This window comes from Pseudonaja textilis, chromosome 2 (assembly GCF_049901715.1).
Source record: "Pseudonaja textilis isolate UNSWEBS1 chromosome 2, rPseTex1.2, whole genome shotgun sequence".
Classification (NCBI taxonomy): domain Eukaryota; kingdom Metazoa; phylum Chordata; class Lepidosauria; order Squamata; family Elapidae; genus Pseudonaja; species Pseudonaja textilis.
Window position 1 is genome coordinate 188,373,954 of NC_141991.1, and position 21,332 is coordinate 188,395,285.

At 33.9% G+C, this 21,332-nt stretch overlaps 1 protein-coding gene across 29 annotated transcripts in view; it reads left to right on the plus strand.

Moving 5' to 3' along the window:
- The window catches only part of PTPRD (protein tyrosine phosphatase receptor type D), a 1,248,962-nt gene that overhangs the window by 1,142,207 nt on the left and 85,423 nt on the right, over positions 1-21,332 (plus strand). For 10 of the 29 annotated variants that reach the window (XM_087926630.1, XM_087926632.1, XM_087926640.1 and 7 more), the window contains 5 exons: positions 6,298-6,507; positions 8,025-8,185; positions 8,935-8,949; positions 10,483-10,595; positions 17,827-17,924. In XM_087926630.1, coding sequence (XP_087782756.1) covers positions 6,298-6,507; positions 8,025-8,185; positions 8,935-8,949; positions 10,483-10,595; positions 17,827-17,924 — 597 coding nt within the window. Of the gene's footprint in view, positions 1-6,297; positions 6,508-8,024; positions 8,186-8,934; positions 8,950-10,482; positions 10,596-15,676; positions 15,797-17,826; positions 17,925-21,332 lie in introns of all 29 variants that reach the window. The other 19 variants (XM_087926637.1, XM_087926638.1, XM_087926645.1 and 16 more) reach the window with 3 other exon arrangements.

Genomic DNA, 21,332 nt, shown 5'->3' on the forward strand with positions numbered 1-21,332 from the left:
CTGTGAAGCAGTTGGTTGAATTATGTACAAGGTTGATCAGAAACAGTGTTATTACCCATTTGGCAGAAATTCATAACTTTATATTATTAAGAAGACTGGCTGGACTTAAACTAGTATTCTTAGATACTTGAAAAAATAAATTGGTTAAGTCTTAGATGCAATTGTCGTGTTTCAAATGTGATTTTCTTTTCCATTATGCAACGGCTAGTGTCTTCGGTACAACAGATTTGAACAGTATTATCTTTGCTATTATTGGTTTCTCTTTAAGTTTTCTCAAATTGTTCCTCAATTGCTTAACTGATTTTACTCATATGTTAAAGTGTTTTGTATACCCAATCAATAAAATTAACCTACCTTGATTTCAAATGTTGTATGATACTATAGAGGGATGGGCGGGGGGGTTAAAGTTAAAAATCACGATGCATAATTTTATACATTTAAATTTATTCATTCATTACGTTAGTTGCTACCTAACTTCAAATGACTCTAGTACTTCACAACATAAAATAATTAACAATTAATTAAAAAAAACAATTAAAATGTATCTTATACCCAGCAAAGGGCTCCAGGCGCAGCTATAGTCAGATCTTTAAGGTTCTCCAGAATGCCATTTTACCGAGATTTGAGGGGAAACCTAAATCTAGAAGGCAGGGACTGTGATAGAAAAGGCATGTTTCCAGTATGCTGATGGCACCGCATAATCAAACAAACTTAGGGTGCACTAATCCTGCCATACTGACTGGCTAAGAAGACATTAAAGTCCCTCAAGTCACCAGGCCTGATACTGTACATGCAAAGGGCTATAGTAAGTCATAACATGATTTATAAGTCATAACTAGCAGCTTGAATCACACTCTGAACCAAACTGGTAACCAGTGGAGGTCAGACAACCAGAGTATCACATATGCATACTGAGACATGTCCATCATTGGCTATACCATTGCATTACTACTTGAAGCTTTCAAGACTCTTTAAATCCCTTGTAGAATATGTTGTCATAATTGTGCTATGAGGTTACTAGCACTCTCTGAAGGACTTCCCAATCTCAGAAAGGTATAACTGGCACACTAGATTAAACTGTATAATGATCTTCCTGTCTATAGCTGCCACCTGCTTATTAAGCAAGAGCTGTGGATCCAGAAAGTTCCTCAGATTGTACTGTTGAATAAGAAAGTGTTACCCAATTCAAAGTTTAACAACCCCAGCCATTTTGTGACAGAGCTTCAATAGCCTCCCTTGGCCAGTCTGGAGTCAAAAAATATAATTATGTAAGAGAGAAGCAAGCAGAGCTGAAGTGGGTGGAGCTAAGTGAGTTATCAGCTTCTAGCCCTATGCATAGGTTTCACATGCATGTAATGAGATATTTGGTCAACAAATTCCGTTGCAAAATTGCATTGAATTCCAGTCATAACAGATTATAATATGAATTTCTTAAAATTAAATAATTTGTATTTGAACAAAATCATTTTATAATTGTTTATGTTATGATGTGTTAATTAACATAATACTTTGACAATTCAGAAATGTTATAGCATTCTTTTTAGCTTATCAAAATATAAAATACAGAGAAATAAAGAAAAATGAAAATAATGGAAAAACAGGAAATGAAAAGAGGAAAAGGAAAAAGTGTAGGATAAGGGGGAAAAGAAAAAGAAAAGCATTGATTTCCAAATCCTTTTGGTGCAGTAGAATCAGGTAATTGAATACAATAAGGTAATAACATATAGTATAATCTCAACTAATTCAGAAACATTTAGTAAGGATAGAATCTTCCCCATATTTTTCCAGGTATAATTAACAATGTAGTAGAAAATTTTATGGAACTACTGAGAAAACAATGTTTAAGAGGAATCTATTTTGGATTATTTTCTTACAAGAGAGCAGCTGGTAGGATTATACTTTGGGAATGGCATTCTTCTACCAACAAGAATGCTATAATCAATGCTGGAATTCCAGGTGTCCGGTGGTGATCAATTCAAACTCAATGCTAAAGTCATTGAAAACCTATTTTCTGCATGGAACTTTGCACTGCTCTGATCCCATATGCACTGGCAGATGTTACTCCATACCTAATTTGTGGCTTTGGGAAAGAGAGGACAATAAAACACAATGCCAGCAGCAGCTAGCCCAGTGCAGATTGGCAAAGTATTATTGAAAATATGCCTAAATGTTTTCTATTTCTTTTTTATTTCCAAATTTCTAGTCACTCTTTTTCTTATAAAAATTAAAAAAAAAAATAATGACTAGGCAATTAAAAACAAAGATAATATTGGGAGGGAAAAAGAAATAAAAAATGTTTAAGTATATTTCTAGCATTTTTTTGCCAAAATACAATAGTATTTTTATTTAAATAGTAGCAGTAATTAGCAAAAATAAACCTTTCAGCAGTTCAGAAGTTATTCAATTCAAAATTAATTATCCCAGTAAGAGATTCCAAACAGAAAACATTTATTCACATTAAAAAGGACATTTGCTGAATGTAACTTCTGAATAAAAACATAAGAATGAAGGTAAAATTCACGTTGTCTCAATTTTTGTGTGGATACACCTCTCCAAACTATATTCAAACTCAGAATTCTATAACTATCTAACTGAAAAATCTATTAGGAAAACCTATATTACTTTTTTATATTGCTTATGAAATGTCTTTATTACGGTCTATGACCATCGTTACAATAAAAAATACAGTAGAAAGGGAAATAGTTTATCCCAGTAATTTGTTCTTGGGGAAGGGGAAAAAATAATATGGCAACATATCTAATTAAAGTTTTGCATAGTAAACGTTTGAGCATCTGATGTGAGAGAATGGGGTTAACATGCCTTAAAAAATAATAAATGTATCTCTATGGCCTTCCTATTTGAAAATGATTGAGATGATCAGAGTATGTCTTGGGACAACATAAAAAGGGCACCATATGAGGACATGGGAGAGAGTTTCTACCTCCCTGAATCCACAAGGCCCAGATTTCTGTAAATAAAAAGTCCCATGAAGTCTTTCAACCAGTAGAGATAATTATTTATATTTGCATTAAATTGTACAGATACAGGGCTTGTGGCCATTTGGCATACATCGCAACTCAAAGATTATTGTTCTAGGAAAGCTTTTGTAGGTATGAAAATGTATTTGAAATTTTGTGCATTTTTGGACAAATTTTCAAATGTATGTATTATAGTAAGAGGGTGAAATTAAAATAGCAGGTAAAATAGGAAACCAGGAGAAATTTGAATTGCCTCCATGGTGTAGGAAGAGATTATGATATTGACATTTATCAACATTGATATACCTGCTTTAATCTCTGAAACTGAGCCTTTTCTTAAAACTGAGGCTGAAAACTGACAAAAACCCCACCATAAGTCGTGTTTACTTAACTGCAGAATGTTGCAATCAGCCATAAAGTTCTAAGCACTCAAAATGCGCTCGTATGACCCCAGATGGTGACAGCCATCAAAACTCTGGAACCAGGTTATAAGTAGATTTTGGTAAATCTGTCATAACTTTAAATAGTTGGTAAGCAACTAATCATTAAATGAGGACTATCTAGTGGAAAAAGCCATTTTGCAAGCCATTGATGTAAGTCATGTTTACACATGGTTTCCCAAAGTCTCACAAAACTTTTGCCGTAGGTTTAATCTAGAATCTCAATCTTCTACATCAAAAGCAGGCTTCTCCAATTTTCCCAAAGTGTCAAAGTTACAACACTCACAATGTCTTAACCAACAAATTGAAAAATATTGGCATAAGACAAAATTATGCTTAGTAGTAAAACAGTCAGTTGTTGAACTAATATTTGACCATTCAGTCTTCATTTTTAAATATATTATTAATCATGCTAATCTTGGCATTGTACATGAAATCTGCAAACACCGCACGGCAAGCCACATGAGTTAGGCCTAAGTTTGATTTGAAACAAAACAGCAAATTATCCTGCTAGCTTCAGCTTATTGGAAACCTGCTAAAATCAGCAGATTTTGATTTCCAGAAGTTGCCTTTAGAATTGTGATGGTAAGACTGAAATGGAAAAATCAGAAGTGGCAGGAATACTTGAGGAGAGCTTAAGGAATAATATATTTATAAAGAGACTGGATGAGTAACATCTGATGGAAATGCTTTAAAGCCGTGATGGCAAATCTATGGCACGCATGCTGGAAGTGGCATGCAGAGCCATTTCCGCTGGCACGCGAGAGGTCACCTGGAAGAGCCCCACTGCGCATGCGTGCGTGCCCCTGCCAGCCAGCTGATTGTCAGGTATCTGCCACGCATGCGTGGGGGGAAGATGTGCGTGTGCATGCCCAGGGGGAGGGGCACGGGGGGTCGCACACACATGCGTGCGGCACATGGGGGAGTTGTGCATGGATGTGCAGAGGTGCGCAGTGGGGGGTCACATACACATACACAGAGGCACGCAGTGCACATGCAGGGGGGTTGCATGCACACTGCATGCACTTTTGGCATGCAACGTGGAAAAGCTTAGCCATCACTGCTTTGAAGTATTGCACACTGTTGCTCAATTTGTATTCCTAGACCTCAAAAGGCGGCTGTTCTGAAGCCTCTCAGTGTAATTGGTATTATTGTTTCTGCTGCTCATTTGTTTATTTGCTTATTTTGTGTCTACGATCCAAAAATTTGGTTTTGTTTGCATTTATATTATTGATCATATCATATAAAATAAGGTAAAATAATACAATGTATTGGGATATAAAAAATATTAAATGAAACAGTTATGTAAGACTTGGCAACTGATCCCAATCTGATCTATGTGGGAAGCTCTCAGCTGAATGGCTTTAGCTATAAATGTGACAGCCCTTATCTGAAGGAAGGAAGATAGCTTATTGGTGGGTTTCAACAGACTATCCTGTCAATTAGTGATTTTGTTGTGCTCTGTGTTGAAGCAAGCAGTTGGCAGTCTAAGAGGCTATTTTGATTATATCTACTTATTATTTTAAGCAGTTCATATCCTAAAAAAACAAAAATGCAAAATTTATGTATTTCATTTGTCTTTGTGTTTCTAAAAAACATTAATTGCTTGAAAACAATATGTAGTTTTGGTTAGCAATCTGTGTTTGAAGCCAGGTTTCACTTTCTGAATTTAGAAAGCTATAAGAGGTACAGGTAGCCCTCGACTTACAACCAGTTGAGCCCAGCATTTCTGTTGTTAAGTGAGACATTTTCCCCATTTTATGACTTTTCTTGCCACAGTTATTAAGTGAATCAGTGCAGTTGATAAGTTAGTAACCTGGTTGTTACATGAATCTGGCTTCCCCGTTGACTTTGCTTGTCAGAAGGTCACAAAAGGTGATCACATGACCCTGGGACACTGTGACCGTCAAAATATGAGTCAGTTGCCAAGAGTCTGAATTTTGATCACATGATCATGGGAATTCTGCAAAGGTCATAACTATGAAAAACGGACATAAGTCACATTTTTCAGTGCCGTTGTAACTTTGAACAGTCACTCAATGAACTGTTGTAAGTCGAGAACTGCCTGTAATGATTATTGGGCAAATTGAGATGTTTTGGTTCTGCAATAATCCCATCCTTTTTCTATATTCTCAGGTTTACTAATATTTTAGCTTTTTCCCTGCAATTGCACACAGTGAAAGAGACTTTATTAAATAAACAGAGCAACATCTGCTTCCAGAGGCAATGCTCTATCACTGCTGTTTGTCAATCTTCATTTCTCCCCTGTGATAAATTTGGGATTGTTATGTCAGTGCTGTTTTAGCTGTGGTTTACTACTATTCAGAAATTCACAATGAATTAATGCTCGAATGGACAGAATAATATGTTCTTAATATTTTGCACCAAGAACCACTAATGTGATAAAAGGAATATATTGCTGTGTGGCCTCTTATTTAAAAGAATTAAATCATATATTCATCAAATATATCAATCATTCAGCTTTTCTGAAAAACTGCTCAATAGTTTGTTACTAGAAGGGATCATAATGTTCAGTATTGAAACCTGTTTTCATTTTCTGGTGTGGCTTTTTAAGAAGGCATGATATTTATTTAGATTTCTACATGTTTATTAATATACTATATATATATATATATATATATATCCTATTGAATGCAGTGAGGCATAGTCCTAGGTAAATGTGCATAGGATTACAACAGAATTATAAATCAGATTATGGTTTACAAAACCCATAAATCTTCAAACAGATTATGGTTTACAAAACCCATGATTCTTAAAACTATATTAATGTTTTTTTATCATCCTGTGGTAGTATTAGTTTAATTTTATTTACAGTCATCCTTCCACTTTTTTGCTTCTCTTTTTTTTATACCCTAAAGCTACTGAAAGAGATAGCACGAAAACGCAGAAGCATTCGTTTGGGGAGAGAAGCAGATTTAAAGCCATATATTGCAGCACACTTTGAAGTTCTTCCTACTGAGTTCACCCTGGGGGATAAGAAACAGTATGGTGGTTTTGAGAACAAGCAGCTCCAAAACGGCCAAGAATATGTTGTCTTTATTTTAGCTGTGATGGAACACTCAGAATCAGTAAGTTGGCTGCAGGTTTGATTCCTTAAATGTAATATTGGAAGACTCTTATCTTATCTCCACACAGTTCATACTTTGGTCATGTACTTACATACTAAAAAATATTTACATGTTTTGGATGACCTGTGTTATAAGAATACTTTCTATCTACTTTTAAAAGAATCTAGATTTATATATTTATTTAATCTAATTTAGGTGGTCACCCATTTTATACAAGGGGAATCTTAAAATCAAATATAAACATTTAAAACAATTACATATTTACACAAGTGAAATCAACATTGGAGTTAATTAAGATACCATACATGATGCAACCAATGTACAGGTTTTCTATTTTTGGGATCCCTAGGCCTACTGAAAAAAAAAACACCACACATTTTCAGGGCTTTCCAAAAAGCCATAAAGGTTGGAGCTAACCTCACCATTTAGGTCAACACGCAATGAAGCAGCAAGTGTACACAACTCTACTTTCTCCTTCTGCCTTTATTTACCTTCTCATATTGATATGGCATCATCAAACCATGATATGTGTGTGTTTTTCTAGCTATATGGTATGTCATTCACACACACACACACACATATATATATATAATTTGTCCCCAAATTGAAGGGGTAATGACTGAATACAACATATATTAAAGACAGTGACATAGAAAGTGAAGATAGATTTAACTCTAAGCATTTCCATTTTTCAGAGTTGGTATCCTCATTTGAATCATTATAGAATATTTTCTGCTTTGTTTCTTAAAATATTTGATAATTACTAAGGCATGAATTTTACATCTAAACGTTCTTTTTTGTGTCTCAAAACGTATCATCCAGACAGTGTTGTTCTTTACAAAACATTTTTGGAAAACAGGAACTAATCAAGAAATGCAAAGCTGACTTGTTTAATTACAGTATTTTGCCACAGACCAGCAGTGAAATGTAACAGAATTAGAAAATATTGTAAGAAAAAGTAGAATTCCTGAATTGGTTTAAATAACTAATTGTACTGTTGTGCAATTTATCTGTTTCATATGTTCGTTACACGCTTGAATTATTTTAACTTTAATGTATTTTAAAAAATAAAAAAGGAAGGGAAATAGGCTTTTGAGAAAGAAGAGCAGCCAATATTAACATTTCAATTTGCAAGTTACATGGTTTTTTTTTCTCAAATTGGTTGTTAAACTGTCACATGTATTTAGTAGGTTGGCTTTGTTGAATTTAATTCATTTTAGTTAAAGGCTTATTGTAGTTGTTTTTCCCAAAAAGTTGTTAATCGCAAAAAGTCATTTTACTTTAATATTATTTTACAATTATACTTGTGTTCAAGAATGATCATCTCAGGAATCCTTTTTCTAGTTTGTTTGAAAAGTCTTGCCCATGGATATCATGGATACTTTCTGGATGCCTTACACTATATCTTTAACTGTGATAAGGCAACAAAGTTTGTTGTGGCTAGTTCTAAACATATATGCAATAGAATGTCTTATATTCCCCACTATGTTATTAAGTCAGATTTTTCTCCCATCCAGACCATGTATGCAACCAGCCCATATTCTGAAACAGTTGTATCAGTGGATCTTAATCCCCAGCCAATTACAGAAGAGGAAGAGGGTTTGATCTGGGTTGTAGGACCAGTCCTTGCGGTTGTATTTATCATCTGTATTGTTATAGCTATTCTACTTTATAAAAGGTAAGTTTACAAAATAGTGTACAGAGAAGGGTGGACTTTGGATGTGTTAATTAATTGCATTGAAAATATTTTTAGACTAAAAAAGAAGCTTCCTTACATAAAGGATTGTTTTTAGACATTGGATAAAATCAGTATTTCATTCTTAATGGAGGAAGATATCATCCAGCTAAATGTCTCTTCTAGATTTCTGTAAAAAACCATACAAGAGCAATAATTTCTCAGGAAAGAATACAATCTCATTGTCAGTGTATTTTTTTTTTCTTGGAACCAAGGAGTAGGTTTTGCAATTTATGCTTTTACATGCCTTATTTTAGTTTCATCTCTTATCAGTTGACACTATTATCATCATGCTATTTATTCCTTTTGACATTACCACGTGTGGCTATATAAATTAGTTCCATGTCTGAGAACTGGCTGGGGAAAAAAAATCATGCTTTCTACCAGGGAAAACAATATATTCTTAAGGGAAAAAAAGAAGATGGTTTTATTTGTTTTTTTATAAGAGGCAAAGTGAGACAAGAGAAGAAATGTGATAGATTATTACTTGGGTTTCTTTACTCCAAAGAGATTCTTTTTCATCTTTTCCTACAAGTAGAGAATGTTTACATCAAATGCAGTAAGGTGTTAGGGACTACTAGATCTGTACCCTAATTGTGAAAGAGCGTTTTCTGTCATGGTAACTTACTTTGCCATTGGCCAACTAACATTCAATTTTTCTCTCTCTTTTTTTCTGCCGCTTAATAATGGAGCAGTAAACCTGACAGGTGAGATAAATTTTTAAAAAAACTTGCTTTCCGTTTTCTCAGAAAATGGGAAAATGAGAAAACAGTTTAAAAATAGCTTGTTTGAGTTTCCAAACAGAATATTTGTCAGTCTAAAGAAATCCAAACAAATGTACTGTTTGGAAAAGGAGGCAGACCTGAAGTTTAAGATATTTTTTTTTTCCTAAAGGAAAAGGAAACATATAAAAAACAATGAAGGCTAAACTAAAAAAAAAAGCTTTAAAAATCCTGTTCACTGTCCAGATTTTTGTGGATTTAAGATTAAAATTGAAACTAGTCCCGGAACCCAATGTGCTCTGGTAAATATGTGTGTTCAACACTTTAGTACATGTTTACATATATTCATATATTCGTTTGAAAGCCTGCTCAAAGCTACACTTAAAAATAACAAGAGAGAGATCTAAACAAACTTACAGGGATTAAATTCAAAGCTACTGACTAAAATTGATGGCCTGTAAAATAAGCCATCCCATTTATACAATTAATTGATGTATTCTGCTATATCATATATCCTTTCACATGCACATATGTGAACACATATTCATGCACACACTCCTGCTTCCCACTTTCCACTAGAAACAGCAAAATAGAACAAGTAGAAAGGTAGATGCAAAGAGAAATAAGTAAACATGGAGATTAAATAGGTAGACAGGGAAAGAAGTAGTACTGAAATTCCCCAGAGACTGAGCAAGTTTAGTGTGTCCTCCCTAACCTTGGGCATAACTAATCATATTCTCAAAGGTATCTCCCAGTAAAAACATCAGAAGACATTTCAACTTCATATTAATTCACTTTTTCAACCACATCATCAGAAAAAAAAGTGACCCCAATTTACAAGTAATTTTTTGAAAGGAAGTATTTATCTCATTATCAGGTAAATACGGTATGAAAAAAATCAAGATGCCATAAAATAACACTCAGCATAGAGATTCTTTTCTTTGAACTTGCTTATAAAAGAAAAAAAAAACCCGTTCAATCTTACATATTCACCTTTTGGGTATTGCTAATGCTAGCATAAAATCAGCTTGCCTCATCTTAAATAAAATGATACAATTCAGAAAATGGAGCTGCAGAGGAATTAGGTGATAGCCAATAGTTTGAACATGAACCGATTTTTTTTTTCTTCAAATAGCTTTAGAAAAGCCATAAATTTAAGGTTCAATACATTTTGAGATTTCAATAATCACTGGGTCCATTCCAGAGATTAAACATGTACAAATACTATTGAAATCAGTGCACTTGTAACATTTAATGCTATTGTGTTCTTAATTTTGATTGTCTTATATTCACCGAAAAAATTAAATACATGCAACATGTTTCATAACATAATTGTGCCATTTTCATTGATTCTACAGAACTTGGTTTCTGTGTTGATGTTTTAAGATCCTAAGTGTATAAAAAAACCATATGTTAGAATGTACATAATTATGGGTTGCTAGTGTTGCTTTGGCAAGAGGGGTAGTAGTATCAATAATAAATAAATAAATAATGATTGTATTCACTTTCTCTATGCAGGAAAAGGGCAGACACAGACTCTAGAAAGAACAGTATCCCCAACAGTAAAGAAATTCCTTCACATCATCCCACAGATCCAGTAGAACTAAGACGCCTAAATTTTCAGACTCCAGGTAATTTGCAATATTCTATTGTAATTATTAAACAACATATCCCCATAGAAGATTTTGGTGTTTTATAGCAGTAAATACTGTATGATTTTTTTTTTACCTTTGATTATGTTGCTTCTGTTGATTATTGAAGACTTAGTTTAAAAAGATTTCTACTTCAAACTGTGCTTCTTTCCTGTTGGGTTTATCCTAGTGAGATGTATCAAATTAATAATATTTCATCTTTAATTAATGTTATTTTTAGAAGACCATAGTTAGGAGATAGACTAGTGGGATACTTAATGGTGTTCATAAATTCAAGATAATCATGTCCTTCCTCCCTCAAATGTTCCATGTACTGTCTTAATTAGAATCTCATCTTGATGAGGATTTAAAATTCTTTAAAAATGTACAACACCAGAAGGAAGAAAAAAAGCCAGAGGTAACAGGAAAAACTATTAAAAGGCTCAAGAGAAAAAAAAAAGTGTCTAGTTAAGAAATAACTACAGATAGTTTTTGACTTACAATTGTTCATTTAGTGACTGTTGAAAGTTACAACAGCACTGAAAAAAGTGACTTACGACCATTTTTCACACTTACAACTATTGCAGCGTCCTCATGGTCGTGTGATCCAAATTCAGACTCTTGCCAACTCAATTATATTTATGTTGGTTGCTGTGTCCCGGGGGACCGTGTGAACCCCTTTTGTGACCTTCTGACAAGCAAAATCAAGGGGAAAGTTAAATTCATTTATAACAATAGTGTCACTAACTTAACAACTGTAGTGATTCATTTAACAACTTTGGCAAGAAAGGATGTGAAATGGGCCAAAATTCACTTAACAAATGTCTCACTTAACAACAGAAATTTTGGGTTCAATTGTGGTTGTAAGTTGAGGACTACCTGTATGTTATATACCAGCATTGCAGCTTTCATACTGTATAGAAACTCAATAACGTTTTGTATTAAGTAAATTATGCTTTCTGTATTGAATTATTAGCATTGAATATATGCTATATGAATATATATTAGATATAGATACTGTTAAAGCCTTTATTGCTTCTTTTACGCCCAGTTCTCTGTTGGAAATCCATTTACTCATGCATGTTTATCACTCCATTATTGGCCTGTATAAACTGCCATCGTAGATCAAATCTTACAAGCATGGCTTTTATGTTTACATTAAGTAAAGCAAACAATACTTACATACAAAAAAGAAACATTTGAAATCAACTGCCTGACCCATGCAGCTCAGTAACACTACAAGCGGTATGTACTCTGGATTAAATCATCTAGAGTGTACTTTATCTTGTGCAGAATGAAAGTCCTGAGTTTAACCTAAAATATGTTTCTGAAAATGAGAACAATCTGTCTTCTCAGTTTCTCAAATTTAGTTTAACTCCTTGACATATTTTACTTTGATATGAAAATATAAAAAGAATAAAACATGATGGATGAAAAAGATTAATGTAAAAGGAAAGTAAACCCAAAAGTTGCAACAAATTACTTGTTGAACAATATTGCAACAACTGAAGAACTATTAGGGACACTTGGAATTACTGCAGCTTTCAATTTAATGATCGTTTCACAGTTTTCAGATCTTATCTCTTGTCTCTATAATAAATTTTAATATGGCAGGAAATTCGACACAATTTGATATTTTTAGAATCTCAAAACACTGAGACTTTTTAATGGGAAGTAATGTACAAATGTTTTCAAAGGGTAAATCAACACAATGCTTTCTCCTCAGTTTTCCTCCATATAGTACCTGTGTTCTTAACAAAATGAATTGAAAATCGCTTTTCAGACATTAAGAAATTCACTTAACCAACATATGAAAAGGTAAAAGGAGAATGCAGTCAGTAAATCTGCCCTTTGTTCTTCTTTGTCAAAATTAGCATGATAAATGTAAAGGCCTCTCTGACTATATGACTAGGACAATGTCCAATATACTACTACTACTACTTCTAAGTCTTCAGAAGTAACCAGATGTTGGTTTATACTGGTTTCAAATGTCTGAATAGAACTAATATCATAGTAAAAGGGCACATGGCAAACCAATTGAGTTATATCTATTCAAAAATATCTAAGCTGGATCCAACTTTGTATTCACAGAAGATATGGTTGAGACAATATTGCAGGGGTAGATATCCAAATTCTCATTAACATTTTTGCAATTCCATGTGGTATTTATGACTACAGGAAGGAGAATGTTCAAATGACTATCTCAATCTCTAACTTGAGAGGAACTCTCATTAAATTTTGGAACATACTGTGAATTGCAGCTTTTTCATTATTGGAGATTATACCCATTATAAATTGTAGGAGTTTGGATCTATTATGATTGAAAATCACAGAAAAAAGATTCCTAAAGATTCATTGCAAAAGTTGCTGGTAGAAGTAACCACATTGTTTTAATATTATTTATATTTGCAGCACCACAACTGTAATTTAATAAAAAAAATTGAAAAATCAAAAAAGAGCGAAAAGTTCATTCCTAAAATTTCAAGTTATTAATTAATAAACCTATTCTTCTTAATACTAAATCTATGTCAAGTGAATCCATGAGCACTAGGATTGAGACTGTACATAATGATCCAGTCATCTCTTGATGCCTAGATTACATGCTTCTTCCTGACTAGACTACATGCATACAAAAAGCCTGATTCAAATGTAAGCTGTGTCAAGGGAAGGCAATTTCTTGCTACCTTCCTCTTGTATTTCTTAAACCAAAACCTTGATCACATCCTTGATCAGATGTGATGACTATAGTATTCCTCTTACCTTTCTTTGTTTCTTATAGTCATGTCCATATGCAAAGTCACTTGGGTAACACGCAGATACCAAAAGATATAAAATGGGGCGTATATGGCAGATTTCTCCCATTCTACAAATCACTCCATGCAATTGGAGAACTAGCAGCAACAGACACATGTCTACATTTGGACATGTCCATCCTCTAAGAGTGATAAAAATAAATCTGTCCGTGATGTTACTCTACCTGTTTATCTTTATTGTAAAAAAAAAACAACACTCTGTCAAAAGAGCACTGCTGAATGAAGCCAGACGGAGAAATCAGTGCTGTTATGCTATGAGGGCCTATTTGTTTTACTCAAGCCTGATGGTCTTTTGAGAGATGACATATGTATTTTAGACCTGCATATAGATATATATAGGCAGTCTAGATAACATTTGACCTATGCATTGCAAAGCCCTGGTCAGGTATTATGCAGGTGGACGCTTCTATGGAACCGGATGTCTTCACATCTTTTTGCTTTCAAAACTAAAGTAGCCATTAAGAGAAGTCCCTAGCAACCTGAATGAAAGGGAGTGTCCTTGCAGCAGCCAAAACTGGCCAATAAAAGCTGATCAGAATCTAGCCTTTGATTATATCAGAATCTCTGTTATATAGGAAGCATCTCTGATTGTTCACACAGCATAAGGCGATCAGGTTAAATGTAAAGTAGTTTATAATAGGCTGGAGAAGAATTTAAACTGCATGAGGATGTTTTCTGAAAATAATCAGTAACCCCAAGAGATGATATATATTCATTAAACCCATCTTCAGTGAACCTGTTCTTAAGGTGTATTTGCTTTCTTACTTTTGTTCCCCATGGGAAGCTGAGCAAATGTGAACATTTAGCATTTTTTTAATTCTTGGGATGAATAAGAAGAATGATGCTACTGCTCATGTGCTTTTGTTTGCATATGTCATAGCTTCGTATGTGCATGATAAAATTATTACTTTCTTCAGAAGCATACATCACCGGACAATAGATGTAGTTAGTAACTGAAGAATGCTGTATCTCTAATATACCTGGGCAAATGGGATGCTTAACAATTAAATCTGATACATGCATGCTTTTGCTTTTGTATAGCTTGCACCAGGGCTACGTAATTTCCATTTCTGTGTTGTTTGATTTATTTTTTCCCATCTCTCTTTCAATATAATGGGGCAGTATGGAGGGAAGAAAACATTGGCATATGCTGTTCCACCCATATCTGTTAATAAAAATGCTCTTTGGATACATTGTCATGCAAATATGCATCAACAGTGGATGCTTTCCAGATTCATAACAACAAGCCATCTGTATTCTACAGTATTTAAGTTAAAATGGACTCTCAAATGCAGAAGCCCATTACCAGTTGAAATTTCTTGATCATGCTGAGGACAGTATTTGGCCTTTAGTTGCCAGTTATATAGCAAAAAAGCAAATTCATTTTCAAGCTAAATAAATATAAATTATAATCATCTGTATACAGCATGTGCTTTAGAATGTATAAATGATAAATAGTGGGTATGGAATAAAAGGTAGACAAGGAAGGAAGGAAGGAAGGAAGGAAGGAAGGAAGGAAGGAAGGAAGGAAGGAAGGAAGGAAGGAAGGAAGGAAGGGAAAGAAAACCACACACAGTTGTACTACTTTTCTACTTATTTCCTTTGATGAGATTATTATGAAATTTAAGAAAAGGCATTCATTTTATATAACTCATAAATATAATAATAATAGATGGTTGATTCTAGAAGTGGTTTAATTTTCTTCTTAAATAAACTTATCCCTTCTGCTTAAATAAGTGAACAAATTGTGTACCACATCTTGATAAGAATCAAATGCCTCCCTGTAGAAGGATAATGGTCATATAAATATCAAAATACAGAAGGAATTCTTGTCTGAGATATTTCAATATGGATACAATAAAAATAGTTAAAATCATGGGACGTGATTTTAACATCTTGGACCACTTATCTCTACTAAAGAGTGAGACCATTGAATATTTTGTTATTTCTGTATAAGCCTGCATTTGAGGCTTATTATTTGGAACTTATCTATTATTTCATATGAATGATGTCTTGGTTTTCAATATTATAAAATTGAGTATTGAGATCCAGTTCTGCAATAATATGACTTACTAATACAGCTGTTCAGTTCTGTCTATGAACAAATTAGGGTAGTCTGACCTTTCTGTCTCTTTCTCAGTTCTGAATGTCCACATTGTACTGTGCATGCAGAATAGTACCTCAGTCTCTGTAAAAACTGACTTAATATGATGGTGTACTGCTGTTACTAATTTCTTTCCCATTTCCAATTGGCTTTACTTTTTACAGCTTTGAGCAGTAATTCAGTCCCCTACGCTTCCCTGATTGGCTCTGTGTCTTCCCTCTCTAGCCAAACTACCACTCAATCCTTATATGATAATAACTCTCTCCCACGATTCGCTCGAAAAGGTCTAAACATCTTTGTCTATTATTTTATCTGTTCACTGTTTTAGATGTTCCATTATTCAGCTTCCATTTCTGAATAAGCCTAGCATTTTCTTGTGTCTTTTTCTCTTTCTTTCTATATTGTGTCATTGGGATGCTCAATCTGGATTAAAAATATGTTGGCTATTTCTAAAACAAATCACCCAGATTAAATATTCCATACGAAGATATGAGAGATACTAAAACATCTCCCAAATTAATAAAAATATTTTTGTTTTCCTTTCTGGTAGTCCTTTCCACAATGTGTGGGCACTTTGTATGCTAACCAAACAATCAAAAGAACTATTATGTATCTAATCAGTTCTGCCGCATCATATTATCTTCCATAGTGCTACCTTCAGTGCCACCAGTAGGATTTAAATGACATGCTGGTGATGACCCTTCCTTCATTAAGCCAAAAGTTCTATAACCCTAGTAAGGACATAGCAAATGTAATTTATATCTTTATATTATCATTTCCGGATCATGACACATAAAGCTGTGTAGCATCATGCAAACTATCTTTTATAGAATACATCTTTCAAAGTTGCAGTGATGAAACAGCCTGACCTATGGAAAATATGGCTTCTAGCTTGAGCCACCCACTCCTCCTTTCAGTTGCCATCTTTCTTTTGTTTATACATAACGTCCATACATCCGGGGTTTGCTAGTTTAAAATTCTAACCAATTTTATGTTTCCCTACAACAAGCTATTTTAGGTGAGCTTACAATATGGGAAATACAGTGAATGGGTGGAAAATCATCCACCATGACCAGTTGAAATGTATTGTATTCATTTGAGCAAATACTTGTGGATTTGCTAAAATCTTTAGCTTGGCAGATCATGCTAGTTGACCCCATTTTGCCCCTTTACACTGTCTCCAATTTACCCTGTTGCTTTTCTATCCCATCTCATCCCACTCCATTCCTTCCCTGATCCTTCTCAATGTTCATTGTTTTTCCATCTGTAGACAAAGATGTTTACACCTGAAGTAGATTGTAGGTAATTTCTGGGGGTTGATAAAGGGATGGGGTTGAGATTTTTATCTTTTCTCTGAGAAAGTAGGATGAACTGCATGTTTGTGTTTCACAAAACTGATTCCGTACAACCCCTGCCACTACAATCTGCTACTAGTGGAAACATTTTTGAAGCCTTAAATGTCTGATGTACAATCTTGTCTTTATTGACTGTTGTCTATAAGCTGTAATGCATGTTGACTCTGACTATCCGTAACTGCATGTGAATGTCCTAAATTTTTGTAACATGTTTTGAAAAATCATTAGATTATTCTTTGTCTTAATCAACTTCTCCAATTCTTGAAATACAAGAAACCCACTTTCTTAAGAAACAAGCTATTAATTTATTTCATTTCATTCAATTTTATAATTACACATTAGTTTTTTTTTCTTCCCCTGTTTTATTTTTGAAATCTCTTATTGCAGGACCAAGTTTCTCTGGTTACCCTGGTAACCTACATTCTTCAAGTTAGTTTTCCTCATAAGTTATTTTGTCTTCAGCTCTTCTAACTCTTTAGGGCTCTTTGGTTTCTCCTTGCCCTCGATTCACATTCTGTTCACCTAAGTCCAACACCATTTCCATTTCACACAGTTCAAGACAAGGGATTATATATATTAAGAATCATTATTCAAAGAGAAACGAACATAAGGTCTAACTATCTCATTCTTTGCACTTAGCTAACTTCATTAAACTTTGGCATAATGTATATGTGTATAATGATATATTGTTATATATATAAACATATATATGTATATAGTCATTCTAACACTAGAGAATGGTTGTTTGGGAAAATTGCTTGATTTTTTTTTGTTTTGTTTAGTAATCTGGCTTCAGAGCATGTCTTGCTTTAAGTGACTATATGCCTGCTTCTATCACCTTAAAACATCTTTACTATTTATACATTTTATAATCATTTTAATTGCTATATTTTAAAAATTTGAATACTAGTACTTGTCTTTCATTATTTTTCAACTTCATCTTTTTTCTACTTTAACAGGTATGGCTAGCCACCCACCAATACCTATTTTAGAACTTGCAGATCACATTGAAAGACTGAAGGCAAATGACAACCTGAAATTTTCCCAAGAATATGAGGTAATGACTCCCAGGTTTCCCAGGAGCTGATTCATTGATAATTTAGAATGACAATATTAATAGGTTGGAATAAACTCCCGGGAGATACAACTTCTGTCTATAAATATAAAACATAAATTAACATAATTCAAAAAGAAATAAGACAAATTTTTAAAAAGTAAGACTGAATTTCTAAATAAATGTCATAGCAAGCTTGTTGAATAGAATAAGATTTTGGCATAAGTATTTTAGGATTAATTGCTTCATTATTTTTATGCCATTATGAACATTTAAAGCAAATTCTTAAAAAAGTCAGCATTTTCTCCTAGAAGATATTTTCAATAATTTAATGTCCTGTTTGAATAGGAAAGAATTTTAAATCTCTTTGGGAGACATTCTGTCCAAATCAGTTCCTTTTATCGTTGAAATAGAATATAAATAGGTTGGAAAAAGAAAAGGGGAGTGTGGAATGATCCTAGGATAGGAGGAATGGAAAGAAGTGACTCAGGTAACAAGAGCATGGTATACTTTTCTTTTAGTATCAATAAATACTTGAAAATATTTAATTCTTACATGCCCTTCTAAAATTTAAAAGAAATTAGCCAATTCGGGAAAAGAATTCTAAAATCAATGCCTAACCAAAAAATAAGAAGACATTTCACCAGCATATTAACATTGAATGGATAAAACAGTGAATTCAACTAAATTCAATGCAAGTAAAATTAGTACCTAAATAATTTGGGCAGAAAAATATGAAAACTTGTCATATGTGTAGCTAAGTTTATGACTCCACAAGAATTTAAGTAATTTATTTAAAATTAGGTTGGTTCACAGGGTAAATGTTGCCTATACTAAGGATTGGTGTAGTTATTATTACCTTACTGTTCATTAATTCATGAGTTACACATTTTAGTAGCATCATGAGAAGTTATTATGAAGTACCTCTTAATATCCCTTGGATAATCACTCCCAAGATGCACGCAAACACAGAGGGACCATACTCAGTAGATATGGCTGAAGACAATAGAGCCACATTCATTAAATACCATTAATTATTGCTAAAGCACAATATGTAGAGGAAGCATGCAGAATCCTTGCAGATTTTTTCCCTTAATAGCAATTCCACTCTGGCTCATGCTACTAGGTAAGGTGGAGCTTCATAATTGGATGGTCAGCAGTCTTTCAAGCTGCTACCCAATGACTCTCCCATTGGAAAGCGTTAGAGGATTATTTTTCTCCATATTTTTTTCCTCTATAATCCCATCTATAGTCTCATCCTACATTGAAATTCTGTATTCCTTTTTCTGACTTATTGCTGCTACCACCACCACCAAATTTGGTCCCATTCTGTTCTTGGGAAATCCTGTTAATGGACAGACAATAATATCCCAAGGCTCTTTGTATAATTTTGTTTCTAACATTCCAAAGTATTAAAAAGGAAAAAGGAAAGAAAAGAGAAAACCCCAATACTCAGAAATTCTGCTATAGTATGTACAGCTAGTATTGCAGTGGACAATAGATTAAATATTTTTCAATGCTATGGTTTATTTCTGATAATTGTATCAGATGAGTAATTAACCAGAGAACACTTAAGACTTTAAAAGGTCCATATCTTGCCTTGTAACATGAGTTCCCTGCTAGGAGAGGAAAGAATTCCCTGCAACAAACCAGGATATCAGTTTCAGAGAATTCCACAAGTCAATACAAAGGTCAAAATTAGCCAAAATGAAGAGCTAGGGGCAATTCCAACTGTGTGGAGGGCAAGAGCTTGGAAGTTGTTTGTATATAACCTCAGAAACTGGCATAGTTCTGAAGTTGAGCAAGAACAGTGTGTTTCTCTTTTCAAGATGATGTGCTGATCATCACCTTGCTTACATAGCAGGTGCAACATGTTCTTCAATTAGTCACCCTCCAGAATCTACCTCCCCATTGCCTGAACTCAGTCTTGTTCAGGCTCACGTCTCTTGAAGCTGTCCTAAAGTGATGGTCTGTCAAATCTGCCTGTTTAGCCTCTGATTCAAGCAAAGCTGTAACTTCACCTCCTAAGGCACAGCATATTGACACCTGTTAGTTTCACACCCAAGACCAAAAGCATTGTCCTCAATAAAGATAAAATGGACCAATTGTGGCAGAATCCGCAGCTAGAGTGGGCAGGAGTTAAGAGACTGGCTAGCTTGAAATCCCTGCAGCGGAGGAAGCAATGGAAACTTGAACCCTCCACTCCTACCCAAAATTCCGGGATCCCTTATCTGGTTGTTCCCAGAAGAATGCACTTCCCATAAATGGGCGATAGCAATAAAGAAACTTCTCTGACCAGCTCACAGTGTCATTCTGGTTCCCTGCATCTGACACCAATTAAGTAACAGTTTTGGTGTCTTTATTGCTGCTTAATACTCTTAACAGTAGAATACAGTTTGCATGAAGTTATTGAAATGGCAATACTTATTATGCCACATTCTTCAAGCAATTAAGTACTGAACTGTTACATTCTTTCTGCATCAAATGCAAATTATTACTGGGAATAACAGCTGCTAAGACTAGAATACTAGTACTCCTTATAAGCAATAGCACAATAACATTTCTGTCAGCTGGCTAATCAAGCATCATAATAATACTATCATGTTCAATCCTATTATAAAATCTTTTAATTCCAATATGCAAAACTGTTTAGTTTAAAATATGGGTAATTTAATGGCTTATTCACATATATCTATGCTTTCAAGCTTTCAAAATATCTTTCATATACAATACTTTGAAAGTAATGATTTTGAGTCATGTTGTTCCAGGTGACACTGCTATCATAACAGAATGCAAATAAATTAGTACTCCAAGTGTGGATGCCTCCTTTGTTGTAGGAACAATTTGATAAAATCTTTAATAAATGTTGCCTTTGGAATGCAGTTTTATTTGACCTTTACATAAATATTTCAGTCTGTAGAGTATAAACCTCTAATATCTTAAACAAGAGACATTTAAGTAGCAATTGTATATTTATTTTTACAGTACTTATGTTTAAAGTTGCTTATCATGTAATGATTCACTGATAGATAAGGTCTTATGCTTATGTCTGAAAAATAATCTCATTACTGTCAAAAATGAAAATGCAGTCTTAACATTCACTAAATCATGTTGATTTGAAGGTCATGTTAGGGTTTAAAGTGACACTTAACACAATTATGCAGAGATTTTATGCCAATTGTATATAATTATTTAGTGTTCACAGTCACAGAGATCTGCAACCTAAACTGTCATTGTAAAAATACCAGTCATTTGCCGGTATTCATTTATTTGCTTTACATAAATTTCACAACGGCTTTTCCGCATAGTATAAATTTTTAAAGTTATCTACACTTTATTTTGCTATCTGTTCAAATGCATATAGAATAAATTGTCTAAACCAGCGGCCCCTTAGGGCACCAGGGATCAGTG